The 17,736-nt window shown below is 46.3% G+C and overlaps 1 protein-coding gene across 1 annotated transcript in view; it reads right to left on the reverse strand.

The window, feature by feature from the left end:
* Positions 1-17,736, reverse strand: part of CACNA1E (calcium voltage-gated channel subunit alpha1 E) — a 345,168-nt gene that overhangs the window by 196,767 nt on the left and 130,665 nt on the right. Inside the window, exon 5 of the mRNA XM_072945997.1 lies at positions 730-833. Within this exon, the coding sequence (XP_072802098.1) occupies positions 730-833 (104 nt within the window). The remainder of the gene's footprint in view (positions 1-729; positions 834-17,736) is intronic.

The raw sequence follows: 17,736 nt of genomic DNA on the forward strand, positions 1-17,736 counted from the left end.
ACTATAATACAGATCCTAAGATCATATTTTTGAAGAATTTTTAATGTCAGGAAAATCAACTGCTTATGGTGAAATCCAAAAGCAAATATATCCCAACTACATGAAAATGCACAGTAGAAAAAAATGAATAAAAAAAATGCTAATGGTGATAAGGACACCGGACTTAGAAGACCACATCTGGAATTCCTTCCCTGCCACTCTACTATCTTTGTGATTTAATAACCTACATACAGGGAGTTGTGAGGATTTAGACAGTTAACTATCTAAAAATACCAAGCATCGTAAACATTGATGATTGTTGCATTTGAGATTATAAACTTCTTAATCAAGTTCACGTCTGTATTTTTAATAGAAATACAATATGATAATATTATATGATTTATAAAGCATCCAAATTATCCAAAAAATATGCTAAAATGTTGACCAAAGTTATTTCTGAGTGACAGGGTAAGGGGCGCTCTTCACTTTCATTTTGTATTGTTCCCTGTACTGTCCAAATTTTCTATAAAGATCTTTCATTATCTTTAAAATCTGGGGGAGAAAATCTGCTAAATTTGAAAATGAAATGGGATGCCAGATTGCTGCATCTCCTCTATTTATTAGTGTAGGGGCTTCCTCCCAAAAGAGATTATTTCATGTTTATCCCAAATTCTCTTAGACCCTGGCTCCGGTTGAGGACGTATCAGTAAAGCTATTAGCAGAGGAGAAAGAAGAAAGGCAGGTGCTCACTAGGAATCCCTGACACGAGCTTCAGGGGCCTCAGGACACGCACGGCCCGGAGGGTCCTCAGGTCCACGTGTGTGTTGAAGTGGGTTCCCGCAGTGGCCAGGATGCTGCAGATGGAGATACAGAAGGGTCAAGGTTACCGCAGTCTGGCTTTCTCCCCCTGTTCACGGGGGAAGCTGGGTTAAAGATGATCAGCCTGGAAAGCGCACAGAGCTGATGCCAGCTGTGTGTGGGCGCACCTGAGCTCGGGTGAATCACCAGTGGTTCCGAGTGGAATTAAATTTAGCCACATCTGGGTTTCACTTTGCAAAGGAGGAAGACATGTCATCACATTGGAATCCTAGTTCCAAATCATCAGTAAAACACAAGGTCCCCAGCATTTGTCTTATTCCTTCCCCTAAACCACATCCCCTACTCTGCTCTCTGCCCCTCGCCAACCTCCTTCCCTCCTTTCCAACCTACCAAGGCCCTCGCATTTTTTTTTTTAATTTCAAAGATTTCTTAAGATTTCCCTGCCTCTTATCTCCTTCAGTAAATTTCTCTGAGTTAACTGCAGTACAGGAGTAATTGACTCTTCTCTGTCTTGACACTTAGAATTTTTAACCAAACAAATCAATCACACTGATGCTTATAATCAGGGAATAACTTCACTGGTCCCCATACAGTATTTTTATAATCTCCCTAAGTCACTGCATGACCTGGATTTGGTTTCCACTTCTACAGCCATATCCAGAAACACATACACATACACCCAAAATCCATAACAATCCTAATAGATCATGTACACCAAGTACCTTGTCTTGAGGAGACAATTTATTTCATATAATCCCATGACATTGCAGGTACTTTGGAGAGACAAAGACACTTAAGTACTTATGAGAGACACAGCAGAAGACTAAGAGTCAGAAGAACTGGGTTTCGGTTCCGATTCGTGCACTTGAGAATTGGGCGCCTTGAGGCAAGTCAGCCTCTGTGGGCTTCACTGCTTTCATGTACAAAATGGGGGAGTACCACAGCCTACTTACAGAAACAAAATGACATGGTATTGAACATTAAGAGTGTTCCGTAAACTATAATGTGCAAAACAGATATTATGTCTAACACAAACATCAATAATATTAGTTTTACAGCTCTAATTTTAGCCGCCTTCCTGTAGGATAGCACTTTTTCTTCCTTTCAACCTCCAGGACAATTTCAGCTCTATGGAACTACTGGGGAATGAGTCATTCAGAAAACTGAATTTTCTATATAGTCAAAGGGTGACAAGAATGGTTTATTTCATTTAATTATTTTTGGTGGAACCTCTCTGAAATATTTCAAGGATGGAGGAAGGTAACTTAGAGTGCCTTCGATGTGTGAACGAGAACTTGAATGAGAGGTTTGTGCTGTATTGTCTCCAGCAGGCAGGTATGGGATCAGTAGGCACAAATTACACAGGTCCAGAACATTCCCATCTTGAGAAGTCACTCTGAAACGAAGATTGCTGGCCAACAACCAAGTAGACTGCTTTATGTGGTAGTGACTTCCTGACAATACAAGTGTCCAAGCACAGACAGAAGAACTCTCTTTTAGGAAGTAAAGAGGGTTCCAACACTGGGTTGAAAGTTATTTAAATGATCAATAGAGATTTCTTTCAACTTTCGGAGTCTATAATTCAATGTCGGTCCGACCTCAAAATAAGAACCAGAAAGAAACCCTTCTCTCATAAAGAATTTCAGGAGCTATGCAAGCTTTCCAAGTCTCCTCGGTCTCTCCCAAGCTACACTTCCATATGCTCATCTGAAAAGGAGGGACTGGAGGAGAACAGAGTCTCTGACACTGTTTTTGACTCTATCTTCCAAGGTCAAAGAGAAATTTGGGAGGGGAGTGATATAATTTCTAAGGAGTAGAGGAAAACTGAAGAGAAGAGAGAGCAAGGAAAAACATGGAAAATAGGACCACAAAACAGGACAGAAATAGGAAAAAATAAAGAGGAGAGAAAGAGAAGCTTCAAGGATGGGTGTATTGACAGAGAATCAGAACCCCAGGGACACGGGGTCATCTCTCCCCTGCTCCTGTAACAGGGGAAGGAGCCGGTACCCTGAGTCTTCTGAGGGCACAGGGGAGGCTGCTTTCTCTCTGGTTCACTGTCTTACAAACACAGTGGATAGACTCTTGTCCTGTTCAGAAACCAGAGTTCTGTTTCCTAGGATACCCAGATACACACGAGATGCTCTTTCACGTCATAAAAAGGACCGTTGAAAATGACAATCTCCTCCCCAACCCTGAAATGAACCAAGTACATTTCAGAACATGGAGGTGGGAGCCCCAGGACCACATTAAAAGGCAGGAAGGTACAAGTGTAGGGAGAAAGAGAAGGGGGTGGAGGAGGAGAAGGAGAGGATGGGGAGGGAGCAGTGACAGGAAACATGGAGATGAAAGCAAGGAGGGAAATAAGAAAGGAAGGCTGACGGACAAGCAAAAGGCAGAGAAACAGGAACATTCACATGGGGAAGGGAAGAAAAGTAAAGCTCACTTCAAAGAAAGCAGCAGAAATCTGGCACTGGGGCTGGGCACAGCCAGCCACGAGAAATGTCCGTGCCCTTTCCACCAGGTGCAGCCTCGGCCGAACCCCTCTCCCCAAGTCCTCTAAGCCCCACCACACTTCAGGCAGGGCCCTGCACCTGCGGCCCCCGGAACTTTTTCTTTCATCCAGTGCAGGAGGTCTGTCAGCTGGGCCTCTGACTGATGCACACTGGCCCTTGGGTATCTGCCAGTGTTCAACTCATCCTTGCAGGCAGGAATTACAATTCGACTCCCCCATCCACCTGTTAGAAACAGGAGCAATGGGATTCTTAGGGGGGAAAGATAATTAAGAAAAAGGGCCCTGTTCTGAGCTCCTATAAAACACTATGCCCACCGCCATCGCTGCCCATACCATATCCTAGAGAAAGTCTCTGTTTTCTCACCTCTCTCCCTGATGAGACCTGGAACACCTCAACTGGGGATACTATCTTCCTCATCTAGAAGTGCCCACACCTCGCCCAGGGTCTGGCATGTACAACGTGCTCAGTAAATGCTTGACAGATGGAACTGCACTGATGGAAGTAATAAACGTGTTGCAGCAGAGATCATATGGACGGAAATCCCTCAGAAACCCTAGAATTTATCAACGAAAAGATCAGGATAGCACAGCTGGTTTGCCACTCAAACACGTGCCTGTCTGAGCACCCAGAAGTGCACTGGAGCGTTTTACGATTTTATGAATCTTCCAACGGACTGCTACGACTCCTGCTCGCAAGCAGGTCCCACAGGACAGGATCTGCCCAGTCTTCAGTGAGGGCGGGGAAGGAGGAAGACTCAAAATTCAAAGATGCCTCCCAGCAAATCCCAAGTACTAAAGAGCACCCAGTTCGGCACACGTCTGAGCCTTGTCTGGAGCAGGCCCTGGGCAGGAGGCCCGGGAAAAGTGAACAGTAAGAAAAGGCCTGGGCCTCAGTCCAGTAGAAGGAGACAGACTCAGAAATGGAATGATCACAACTCACCACGAAGAGTGTCATAACAGAGGTGCTTACAAAGTGCAGTGAGAATGGGAAACCCTGCAGTGACAACTCCCATGTTTACCACCTTCTGGTGTCTTCCAACAAGTTATCTCATTAAATCCTCCAAAAACTCCTGGTATTACTATTGTCTCCATTTCAGAGAGGAGGAATTTGAGGCTCAGAAAAAAATTAAATTGCTAATAAATGACAAGACCAGGTATTAAAGTCAGTTCTCTAGTGAGATCAAAGCCAACCATCTCCCACTCTGCCATCACGCCGGGCAATGCCTTCTTGGTCCCGGGCAGCTCCACTGTTCCTTATTTCAGTGCATTGCTAAAAACACCAAGGTCACAGTTTGGTCCCCAAACAAGCCAGTGAACCTGAGTCTCCTTCATCCCAAGGCCACAAATGGCCAACCCCCACAGACGTGTCACTAGTCACCCTCAGGACCAGCAGGTGACGACTGCCCCAGTACCTACACGTACACACACGCAGGAAAAGGCACGCGTGGAAGGCGCAGGGGCAGAAGAGGAGATTGGCATACTTGGAAGACTCAAACAAGGGGTCTTGTGGCTGGAACCTACTGATCCAGGGAAGAAAGGAGAGTGGAGAGGCTGCAGAGACCGGAAAAACGTCAAATAAAGAAGACTTTACAGGCTATGTTAGAGGTTTGCACCAAGTCTGGCAGCGCTCAAAAGCTCCAGGCTTACAGTTAGCGATGGGGCATCAGGGTTCCCACGCTGCCACTCTGAGCTCCAGGGGACGTCTCCGATTTAACCGCGGGTCTTTCACCTTCTCCCCCGCCCCAGCTCCAGCTGCTGTAACTGGTGTCTACCGTGGTCCCTGTACCTGCATGCATGCCACCTCCGAGCCCCACGGGCTCCTCCCAGGGCAGCAGCTGCGGCGTGCCTCCCTCACGGTTGTCCTCCCACATAACAGATACTCCATGGTGGTGCCAACCAGGGAGGCTGGGCCCCTCTCCAGCCCTAGAGGGTGCACCCACATTAGTCTGAGCAAACTGTCCTAAGTAGTGACTGGCTTAGGAGTGGGCAAGTAATGGTGCTCACACCTTGGAGCGTGAGGGACAATATGCTGTGGGGCGCCAACTGACCTGTGTTCTTAGAACAAAAGTAGAAGCATATGAAGCAAGGCTTTTCACATCTTTTTTGACCATTGCCTACACTGGGAAATATGATTTACATCACAAGCTGGGGTCGTCTGCATAGATAATTGTATAATGCTTCATAAAATAATACTCTTTCTGTGTGTAATACATTCATATTTTATCTTCAATTCTCCCTTTCTTCCTTTTGTATAATACTGGCTGCAATCAACTAAATTGCTTTCTTGACCCTCTAATGGGGTTGGTCCACAGCTTGAAAAACCCAGATGTACAGAGCAGCCAAAACGCATGCTCCTTCTCTCTAAGGAGACTGTTCTAAGGAGGACAAGACGGACCAACAGGAATTGCTGCTTGAATAGCACCAGTCTTGGTGTTTTCCCAGACCAATAAAACAATCTGCCTTGAAAGGTTTTGTGCTTTTCCAAGACCTGGAAAAAGACACAGGGCTCGAGGAGAGACCCTTCCCCTTTTATAGCACCTGAAGCAGCAAGAACATCTTGCTGCCCTCGGGAATGGGCGGTCTTACACACATGCTGACTTCAAAACCATCCTGAGGCAGCCCATTTGTTTCTGGGTTTTTTTTGTTTTTTTTTTTTTTTTTTGGTTGGTTGCTTTTGTTTGTTTGCTCTGTGTTTTGGCTTGGGTTGGAGTAAATTTATGGCCAAGGGGAGCATGGACTTTCTTCTAAGTCCACAGATAATCAATAATAACCAGGAAGTCCTAATATTCCTTAAGGAGGATGGGAAGGAGGGCAGGCTCAAGTTGCCCCTTTCCAATAGAGAAGACCTGTTTCCAGAAGGGAACAAGTTGTTGTGTATTTAATAAAGAGAAGGCAACCTTTTCTGGATTTTGAAAAGGGGTTCCTAATTAAGTTTCATAGGATTTTTAGTGGATATGAAGGAGTCCCAAAATATGCCTTTTGATGAGCAGAAAAATCATAGCCTAAAAATTCTCTCTTTTCTTCCTCAAAGAAAGGTCAATAATCAAACCGCGTCACAGCAAGGAGAGGAAGTTGTATGGACATTTGAGACCAGATGATGTAGGGGGCTGTGCTGGGCACTGTACGAGGCTGGGCAGCATCCCTGGCCTCCACCACTAGATGCCAACAGCATCCCCTCCTCCATCCTCCTTCCTCAGGTTATGACAGCTAAGCACGTCTCTAGACACTGACAAATGTTCTCTGAGGGCACCCCTGGTTGGGAACCCTGCTGTAGGAGAGCCCCTCAGACGGTGATTCCTTCAAGCTGAGCAACAGGCTGACCAAAGGCAATGCCTGATTCACAACCAGTTCCTATCACTCCAGGAGAAGTACACACAGCCCCGTTCAATCACAAATGAAGAGGTTGCCAGGATGACCCCCCAGCCACAAGTCGTAATTCTGAGTGACCTCCAGCATCGATGAAAATTCCCTTCTGCTTTCATCTTTAAGCATCTCCTAGGGGATACATAGAGCTTAACCCCTCTTTGTCTCCGAAAGAAGCCTTAAATCAAAAGAAAAGTTTCCCCAAATGATGCAGGGTGAAGAACACAGAAATGTACAAGGGAGGGTGTTATCTGCTTAACCTCAGTGAAGTGGAAACACAGGTTAAGTTCCTACCAATGGTCCTGGGTTTCTTTCTTTTTTATGAGAAAGTCCCTGATTATCCACTCAGACACAGCAAGGAGGGTTACCAAGCGATGGGTAGAAACTCTGTGACTGTCCTGACCAGCTGATGACAACAACAACAAAGAAACCTGCCTCATGGTTACTTCTCAGCACACACAGCCCTGTTCCATAACGATACCATTATCCCCCATCTTCTAAGTTTGAGAATTACGGCTCACAGAGAGAAACTGGCTAGACCAAGGTACATGGTCAAACTGAGACTTAAACTCAGAAATGTAGTTTCCAAATTTGGAGTCTTTTCCATAGCTACGAAAGATAATGGCTAATAGCTCAAAATACATCCCAAAGGCACATCTATTTGACAAATGCCTTTCTCTTGGACGACCACAGAGCTGCCTCTCTGCAGAGCCTTATGGTGTCCTGCGATTGCAGCATCATATGAATGTTACCAAAACTGTGCTTCGGAGAATTGGCAAAGGAGGAGAATTGCTGGCGAGGGAAATCCCACATTATAAGAACTCGCTAACATAAATACATGTTCTTTGAGTTGTTTTGCTAGTAGTGCTGAGGGATTTCTGTTGATCTACCACCCACACACTTTCTCTCACCAGGTCTCCCTCAGGACCAGGAACAAGCATTTGTGAGATGGCTAGCCAGGGAGAGAGCCCAGCTGAGGAACAGAACCTAGCTAATTACCCACTTGGGGGCCAAGCCTCTAATAACAGCCTCAGCAGAAGAATGCGCTAACGAACTCCAATACCAGAGTACAGACCCTTTTCCCCAGCAGTATAACTCAGCACTGCCTTTGCCAAGTGGCCGCCTGTGGTTTGTACAGCCAACACCTCCCTTGCCTCCAACACCACCACACTAACCCTACAGTTCTTTTCAAAAACTACAACGTTCTTAGGTGACATTGCTGGCTGGTTCACAGGTTCAGGGCCAAGGAGCTCCCTGGGATGTTTAGACTTGGACCACAGTTTGGTCAAACTCTTCCAAAGCAGGTATAAAATAAAACATAAGCCATAAGATAAAAAGCTGTCATAGCCCATGTTTTCTCTCACAGAACAAAGCTGGCTGCAGGGAGAAAGAAGAATAAAGCTGATCCCACAGAGGTAAGAGGGGTGAAGGAAAAAAGGAATTCTGCTGGAGAGAGCACCCTGATCCTACAGTTCCTGAGGCCTGACTGCTTCCTGACATTTCTGCAACTTGGTGGTCCTGTAAGACAGCCCTTCCTTGAAAAGCCCCTCCTTGCTTAAACTAGTTCAAGTTTGATGTGTGTCACTCACAGTGACCCACTCACCTATTCTGTCCAGACAATACCATCTGCATAAGAAACCAAAGTGAAGAGGCTGATGTAACTGGCAAGGTCAGACAAAAGCTAGGTAAGATGCATGAAAAACAAGGAAAAACTCAGAAACACACCCCTGGTAGGGAGCCAATAAACCAATTAGAGGATGTACAAGCTTTTTGCTTGATGTCACCTTAGCAAGTGGCTTAATTTGTGAGATATTGAAGTGCTGTTTCCTCTTCAGCTTCAGAAAGACTGAAAAATTACACACATTCATGATCATGGAAAGAGTCAAAGGCCTCCTCCCAGGGTGTCAAGTGCTGATGAGCACAGGTGCACACTGGGTGGAGGGCTGCCTGAAGGGATCCTTCAAAGTAGGAGGAAAAGAAAAGCTTAAGTAATAAAACTCTACTTTCTTACAGCACATTGGGGTAAGGAGCCTTTTAGGGGGAGTGTCTGGGAAATACATGGCTCAAAGAATCTGTCTGAGTTTATAAAATATTCTCAAATCAATGACTCTTTCAGACAAATCATGGATCCATAAGTTTTATTTAAAAAATATATATCTGTCCATTGTTCCACTTTCCCAGTTCTACCTACAAAGCCTGAGAGATTGATTTGCATGACAGGAATAGGCCTTCTGTCTTCTAGGATGACAAGGATTAAAAAAAAAATCCAGATAAGTTCCCATATTCACATAGAAGACAGACCTACAATCATAGTGCATGACCAAGAGGCAGCTATGAAGTTGTTCTAAAACATCACTTGTCTGTAGAGAACGCAAGTGAACTACTGTGATCTGTCAGAGAAAACAAAATGCTTTTTACTTTTTAGACTCATTAAACCAAAGTTCATTCCAGTACTTCTGAGTCATATCACATCCCATACCACCTACCTGGAAGACAATAAAACACAGGCAATTTTAATAATTCAAAAGAACTGTGCTTCTATACAGGAATGCTTTATGTGTTACCCAAATCCATGGGATGGTGTATGTAAGCACAAAGTAGGTGGTTTTAACTGTAGTTTCGCTGTGAATAAATAAAATGCTGAGTTGTTAGAGGAATCGAGGTTGCTCTCCCAGCAGAACTAAGTGGCATGGGCATTTTCTCAGGAAGGGAACTGAAGAGAGCACCGTCTTCTATTTCTAAGGAACAGTGGCGTATGCCCATTAATAACGGAGTCGAGACGAAAGGACCGCTGTCCCCTGTACAAGTGCTTGACACCCAGGGTCCAAATTTAACTCGACGGCAATGATCTTCCTTTTCAGCTCTGAAGTTATTTTTACCTCGCCAGCTATGCAAATTGGCTTGTGGCCTCTGAGCATGAAAGAAGCCAGGCTGAGATTGGTTAATATTTTATGGAAAGTGAAATTACTGTAAACCACCATCCCTGGCATCGAGCTTCACATCCTCTATAATCAACCTTGTAAAAGACAGACCATGAGAAATGTCGCCAGTCTAGCATCGAGAACGGCAGGGCCGGGGACAAGTTACCAAAGAAGACACACAGAGTGTTTAATGATTGTATGAAAAAGTTCCAAAGAACTACAAAGAAATTCAAATTAAAACAACATGAGAGCCTGTTTTGCTTATCAAATTGCCACCATTTGAAAGACAGTAAAAAGCTACTGAACAAAGTGTATGTGAGGACATTGAAAATGCTCACTCTCTGTGTGAGCCAGTAGTTTTAGGAAATTATTTTAAGCACATGCTCCAAACTGAGGGCAAAGTTTTACTATGATGTTCACCGAAGCATTTTCCATGACAGTAAAAAAAAAATTTAAAAATCACTCACAACTAAATAAGAAGAAAAGAAACAACCCAATTAAAAAATGGTCAAAAGAAGTGAATAGACTCTTCATCAAAGAGAGATACAGATGGCAAATAAGCACATGAAAAGATGCACCATCATTAATTACTAGGAAAATGCCAATTAAAACCGCAGTAGTTATTACTGCACACCACTAGAAGGCTAAAACAAAACATGAAACGGAATATTGAACAGCCTGACAATACCAAACGCTGGTAACGATGTGGAGCAACCGGAACTCCTGTATATTGATGAGGGGATTGCACGGTCCTCTTGGAAAACAGTTTGGCGGCTACTTAGAGTTAAACATCCACTTGCTCTGTAAGCCCGCAATGAAGTTACTTGTCACAGCTAGACTCACCACTGCCCCAGCCTGGAAACATCACAACTGTCCCTCAGACGGTAAATAAACAAATTGCCATACCCTCATACAACTGAATTCCAGGCAGCAGTAAAAAGGAAGGAACTCTTGGCACATGCAATGACAAGGATGAATCTCGAAAGCATTCTGTTAAACGCGAGAAGCAAGCATCAAAAGGCAATATCCTAAGTGATTCTATTTATCTGATAATCTGAGGATTACTCAGCCTCAAAAGGAAACGAAAGCCTAACAAATGCTGCAACACAGATGAATTCTGAAGACGTTACGCCGCAGTCACAGAAGCACAACTATTGAGATTCCACTTATTGGAGGAACCTCCAGTAGTGAAATTCATGGAAACGGGAAGTTAGGACAGTAGTTGGCAGGGGCTGGGGGGGAGGTGGGAATCGGGAGTTAGTGATTAATGGGTACAGCGCTTCAGCTTTACAAGATGAAGAGTTATGTGGCTGGATGGGGGTGATGGTGGCACAGCAATGTGGATGCACTTAATGACACAAAACTGTATACTTACATATGGGTAAGATGGTAAATGCCATGCTATGTATGTTTTACCACAGTTGAAAAATAAACTCTAAGGGCTCTGATCTTTTTGGAAGTCAGGTTTACTGAGATAAAATTTACTTAGAGTAAAATCCATCCTTTTTAGATAAACAGTTCTGTGTGTTTTAACAAAGGTATGTGATGGTGATTAGCTGACTACAATCAAGATAAAGAATATTTCGTTCACTCTCCAAGTCAATCCTCTTGCCCCAGCCCAGCCCCAGTTCCTAGCAATTACTGTTCAGTGTTGTCCTTATAGTTTGTCCTTGAAATTCCTCCCTTTTCTTCTGAGTTACACTTTTGCCCTCTGGCCACTTCTCTCTCTCCACTCCCCCTGAAAAGCAATGCTTCCTAAGGTTTCCTACGTGCACTCTTTCCCCATTTTTATTGATCCACACATTCTTCCTAAGTGGCCTCAGTGAAACGAAGCTTTTGTCACTTAGATGCAAACGACTCCCCAGTCTTTACCTCCGGGGTGGATCTCTCTCCTGGCATCCCCAGTCCCCAGTTGGGCATTTCCACCCTGCAGTCCAACCACCTCCTACGGGGCTTCTGGCCTGCACTACCCTCTACAGTGCTTTCGTCACTCAGCAGGGGGACCTTTCCAAGGTGTAGATAGATCAGAGCAACTTGCCTACAATGCACCAGCTTCTCTTAACACCCCAAACCTTCCCAAGAGTAAGGTCCTGCATAATCTGAGCCCTCCTCCCTCTCTCACCTCATCACCCTCTGTTATCTCCGCCACCACCCTCTCTGATCCAATCACGCCAGTCTCCTGTTTCTCGAACATTTCAGACTTATTTCTGTCCCAAGGGCTTTGCTCATCCTTTGGTTGGAACCCTCTTCAGTCCATATTTTCACATGGCTGTTCTATCCTCATCATTCAGGTCTCAACCTAAATGCCACCTCTTCTGTCTTTTTCTTGATACTGTCTTACAGCAATTCCTGTAGCTTTGTCTCCATTAATCTCCCTATTCCCCACTGCAATGTCATCATTTTTCACATCACTACCTAGTGGTTTCTCTCTGCCTCCCTGTCCCCTTCTCTTAGAATCCTATCTCCAGACCACTACTAGGAAGATCTTTCTGAAATTCAAGTCTGAGATGCAACTTTGCATTTTAAATCCTCCAGTATCTCCCTACTGACTTTCACACAATGCTATGATACAGCCTAGCCTCTTCCCACGCCCACACCACCTGCCTGAATGAACTGCCGTCTCCTACAGGCGTCAGGCTCTCCCATGCCCGTCTCCTTGCAGGCACCCCGCCTCGTCTGGGTAAGACCTGCTCCTCCAAAACATTTCCCTCAAAACTCTGTTCAGTGTGAACTTCCTTTAGGAAATCTTCCCAAATCACCCTTTCCCCAACCCGGTCTTCGATCTAAGAATTCATTTTCCTTATCTGTCTTCCCCAGCAAGGCCTGGGCCAGAGTTCCAGTACAATATGCAACAAGGTGTGTCTTAGTCTGTTTGCACTGCCATGATGTAATGCCACAGACGGGGTGGCTCCTCACAGTCCGGGGGACCAGGAAGTCCAGGATCGAGGAGGCGGTGGATTCAGTGTCTGGTGAAACACGCCTCCTGGTTCACAGCTGCCGTCTTCTGGCTGTGTCCCCACACGGAGGACGCAGTGAGGGGGCTTTCCGTGGGCTCTTCTTACTAGGACACTAACCCCATTAACTAGTCACCTCCAAAGGCTCCACTTCCAAATATCATCACATTGGGGGTTAGGTTTCAACATGTGTATTTTGGGGGGACACACTGTCTGTGACAAGGTACCTGGCACACAGGAAGCACCCCACAGATGCATGTTGCAGGGAAGAGGACGAGATCAGCCTCAAGTTGGACACGACCTCAGAAAACATCAAGCCCAAACTCCAAGCCACCAGGTGGTGCCCCTGGGCTGAGAGCACCCCAGCCTCTGTCTGGGCAGCAGCACTCCCCCAGGGCGGCCGTCCCTGGCCTTGGAGTTATACGTAGGAACCCCCCTTAGCGTGGCTGCAAGACTCTCCTTCACGTGTTCAAAGATAAGAACTCCTGGAATTAGTCCCTTCTCCAGGCTTCCATTCTTATTTCTCCTCTCATGGCCCTGTAACTTTTCTTTAGGCCAAACCCTAGCTATTTTCTGGACACCTTTGCCTGCAATCACACCACTCCAAAGGTAGTGCCAGTTTCAAAACCTGAGACTGAGGTTAAAAGTGGGACCAGTCTGAATCACGTTTGGGATCTTAAATTCTGGTTACAGCAGGCCCAGATGGCTTACCCCCTTCTCAGCAACCATTTCACTCCCTTAACGTACCCTGAGTCCTTTCCCACAATGCGCTGCTAGCCAGCTCTGTGTCCTCCTCTCTGGAGAGTAAAGAGCCAAGGATGATTCTCGACCAGGGGGACAACATGAGCAAAGGCGAGACCCAGGCCTTTGGAAGGCGGTCCAGAGAGTATCCAGAGAGAGGAGAGACGCCTGGGCAGAGGAGCAAGGCGAAGGCTCAGCCTCAGCCCGGCTGCGAGGTCAGGAGGCTGTGAACTTGGTCACAGTAACTAGGGTGAAAAGGAAGTTCGTTATCCCCATCTTCCCAGAATACCCAGCATGCGGACAGGACATGCCTGCTCTGTCAGCAGAAGGGCTATTAAAATGCCCAAAGCTGTCAGAAAGAATTGAGGCAGCCACTGTATGGCAAAGGGTGACTGCAGTAAGGTTAGAGCTGCTGATGCCATTTTCCTGGGGGAAAGCACAGGCTATACAGGAAAGTCAGGAGGTGCTCCTGGACAAAATACAGGGGCCTTGCGGGCAGCCCTGTCTACTGGTCCCCCCACGCCTGCTGTTTGCTCCTCTCAACAGTCTCATCATCGGAGGGCCCTGTATGACACCGTCAAAGCCCTGCTGAAGGCCAATGGGCTGGGCCCTTCCAGAAGCCAGCAACCAGGATCCCAGAGAGGAGAGCAGCAGGAATGTCGATCCCACATTCCCCCAAACTGATCCAAAACACCCCCCCCCAGCCCTCCCGGAGCCCCTTCTCCCAGAGCTGAGGAGGGGCGTGCCGCAGCTCCCCATCCTTACACCACGTGATGGTCCTGCCTGACCTCACCATCTCTGACACATTTAAAAGAAAAGACATGGGGAACAGGGCAGCAGGGGGAACTGAAAATTCTGTGTGAACTGTGACAAAGCCTGTGAACGAGAAATTATCTCTGCTTCTCCCTCCAAATTCTCGTTTCACACCCCTTGGTAGCAGCAGCCATGCTGCACACACTCTGGTCTCCATCCTAGTCACCAGGAATCTGAGCCCATCCGACCCAGAAGCTTGAATATTTCACTTCCCCGATGTGACCACAGTGCCCCTGCCGCCCACTCCACCCCGACTTCTGCCCACCAGCCCCACAGTGTGGCCTGAGGCCATGCACCCGCACAGCAAATGCAATCCAGGAAGTGGATCTGCTCTTCCAGGTGACCTTTCTTTGGGGGAAAAGGTCCTGACACTATTATGGGAAGAAGTGCACTTAAAAGACCAGTGCCCGCAGGGCATCTCGGGGGCTGAGCTGTCCGGGGGAGATGGACCGGCCTGCTCCACCTACATGTGTCCCCTTCTCTGTCCCTTCCAGCAGTTAAGATCTGCTGTGACTGTGGAGGGAGCCTGATTTTTTGCTTCTTATCTAGAGCCTTGCTTAGAAGTGGCCATTATGGGGACAAGAGAAAGAAAGACTCTCTCTCTCAGGGACAGCGTGGAATGAAAATGGATGAGAATTCACGGTCCTGGGAATTTAGTGTTTAGTGTAAACCCTGCATGAAGGTATAGTCCCCTTCCTCCACCCCAGAGGGAGGAGGGGCGTTGATGCTACCCTGCAAGACATCCAGTAAGAAGACACCCAGAACCCTCTAGTGAATCTGCATTCCAAGCAGAAACCCCCTCCTGCAGTGCCCCTCACTGGTGACAGTGGCCCAAGCACTCCCACACCACTTCAAGATCATCTGCTAGCCTAGGTCCATGTTTCCAACCATCTCGAAACATTTCCATTCTTTTTGACAGGATTTAAAGAGTAAAGATTGGTGGAGCTTTCCTGATGAACTGCTTTCTGGGATTCCTCGTCACAAAGCTGAAGAAGGCTGCATGTCCCACAGCAGATGCAGCCTCCATAGGAAATGGTCCTCCCTTCATTCCTTTGTTCATTCCTCCTGCATGAACATATGCCGACGTTCCACATGTATCAGGTCCCAGATGCGGTGGCAAGCAAGATGCTCAAGAGCTTAGAGCTAATGATCTAGCGGACCGCATCTTCCAAGAGCCAAGGCCAGGGATGGAACAGGGCAGCCCTTGGCTCTGCTGGGGTCATGACACCAGGTAAGCCCACCCCTTCGTGCCTCAGTTTTCCCAATGAGAATACAAGGCTGCTGGTGCCACAGAGGGGAAAAGCTGGACACTCCCTGTAAGCAACCCTCTCTCCCACAGTAACAGCGGAAGAAACTGCAGGGGTAACCAGATTATCCTGCTGACACGGGGGAGGGTGGAAGGAAAAGGAGAAAAATGAAAATCTATGCATATGGTCACCTCCTTCCAGGATCAATGTGATTTGCTTCTTTGAGGACCTCTGCTGATTAGGGACAGGCAGAAGCTTTAATCTGGACGAGAGCATTCTGCCAGGAAAGCCTCTCCCTCCTTGAGGCTGCCACTCCAGGTCTTGTACCTCAGGCTAGATCAGTGGGGAAGATGGCTATGGGGTACCTCTTTCTGGGTCTGGTGACTGATATTCCGCTACACCTCTGTGTGTCTTATAAATACATAAAATAACTAAACAAGAGTAGGACAAGTTCTGTTAAGAGAAAAGTGACCATTTTAAAATAACAACAATGGCTCAAATATGTCTGGAACTTTGAAGTTGGAGAAGCATAAACATTCCCCGACAGGGGCATTGCCAAATCCCTAGAATTAGTCTACAGGGGATTAATGTTCCTACTTTGAAGATGAAGAGACCAAAGCTCAAGAAGGGCGAGTGATCTGCTGTTAGTCCCACAGATTAAAAGGTGGAGGAGAGCTGGACTCGGACCTCGTCTCCAGCTTCCCAGCTCAATGCTCATTTAGATTCAGCATTAAAAGAACATCCAAATTGCTTGTGAGAAACTGGGGATAAAAACAGCAGCTTTAGAAACCTGAGCAAATGTCCTGATTTCCAAAAAGAAGACTCTAGAATGATAACACATAAGCTCATTGTCAACCCCAGAGAAATTCGGCAATACGTTAGGGAAGAGTTTGTGAGCAAGGAAAAAGCAAGATGACCAGATGACGCCTGGGGAAGCTTAGCTCACACCTGGCCCCGGTAGGGAGGGCTCAGAGAACCTGAGGACTGTTCCAACCACAATCATCACTATTTATTATCAGGAACTAGCACAGAATTGCTTGGAACACACTGAACTAAGCTAACCTTGTTTCTTTTTTTTTTTTTAATAGGCTATTGGATGAATAGATTAGGAAAATGCTTAAGATTTGGTATCCCTGTATTTCACCCAGTCCCTTGATAAAACCTCTTACCTTATCAGAATGGTTAAGAGTACCACCAGGTGAGTTGCTAACATTTGAAAAATCTTGCCCAAATTATACTGATCAGTGAATAAATACTGACTTTGCTATTCAAAGCCTGTGAGACCTTAGGTAATTGCCTTAACCTCTCTGTGGTTCCACTTCCTCATCAGAAAAATAATGATAATAATAGCAACCACCTCAAAAGATCAAAAAGGGTTGACTAGATAGATAACAGACAGAGAGCCAGATAGGTAGCAAACATTAGCTATTAATGTAATTATGTTATTAACTTATGTTATTAACTTCAACCTGTAAGGAGGTGTCTCGTGGTGTGCCACTGAGCTCTGTTATCAGTATTTCTGTCCATTACAGCATGTTCATCAACAGCCTAGATGACAGTGACAAAAAGGTAGAAAACCTTAAGACGGTGACAGCTGTTCATATGCAAAAGATCTGAGAACGACAGACCATCACAAGTCTCACATCAGCCAATGGCGTGATGAGGGGGCTGAAAAGTAAGGGCCAACTATGTTCACAGACGTGTGGCATCACCCGCCAGCTCTCTGCAGGGGTCAGATGGGTGCAGTACCAGGCTCAGTGCTGGGTGTCATATTTTTAAGAGCAAAACTGGGAAGCTGGGGTAAAAAGGAGCACAGGGGGTCTTGAAATGTCAGGTGAGAAGCAGCTGAGCAAAGTAGGAATGTTCTGTTTGGTAGCAAGAGGCTACTGCTTGGATGAAGACTTACACTGCTTTTCTTCATGGCACGGCTTGAGCCAGTGCGTCAAATCAGAAGGGGCTAGATTTTGCCAAGAAAAACAGAAAGATGGACGGGAAGAAAGGAATGAAGGAAGAGAAGGTGGGATGGAGGGAGAAGGTGGGGGCAGAACAGACGGGCTGTCCAACACTGGAATCGTGTACCCTGCCCAGTAGTGAGCTCTTCATCACAGGGAGAGTCCAAACAGGGGCTTGGTGACCAGATGTCACGGATGTTGTTAAAGAGTTTGATGAACTAGTCTTAAAGGCCACTGTCAATTTTCAGAGGCTCAGATTCCACCCCCTCTGCCGTGCTCAGAGCTCTCTTCCATACACCCCTTCCTCCACCAAGATCACTGTGGAGCTCCTAATCCCATGAACACGTGCCAAAAGCTGGCCTGTGACATATATATTCAACAGTGATGGATTCAGCTGGCTGAACCGGCTGGCCTGTCTGAAGATTTCAACACCAC

The sequence above is a fragment of the Vicugna pacos genome, chromosome 21, assembly GCF_048564905.1.
Source record: "Vicugna pacos chromosome 21, VicPac4, whole genome shotgun sequence".
Classification (NCBI taxonomy): domain Eukaryota; kingdom Metazoa; phylum Chordata; class Mammalia; order Artiodactyla; family Camelidae; genus Vicugna; species Vicugna pacos.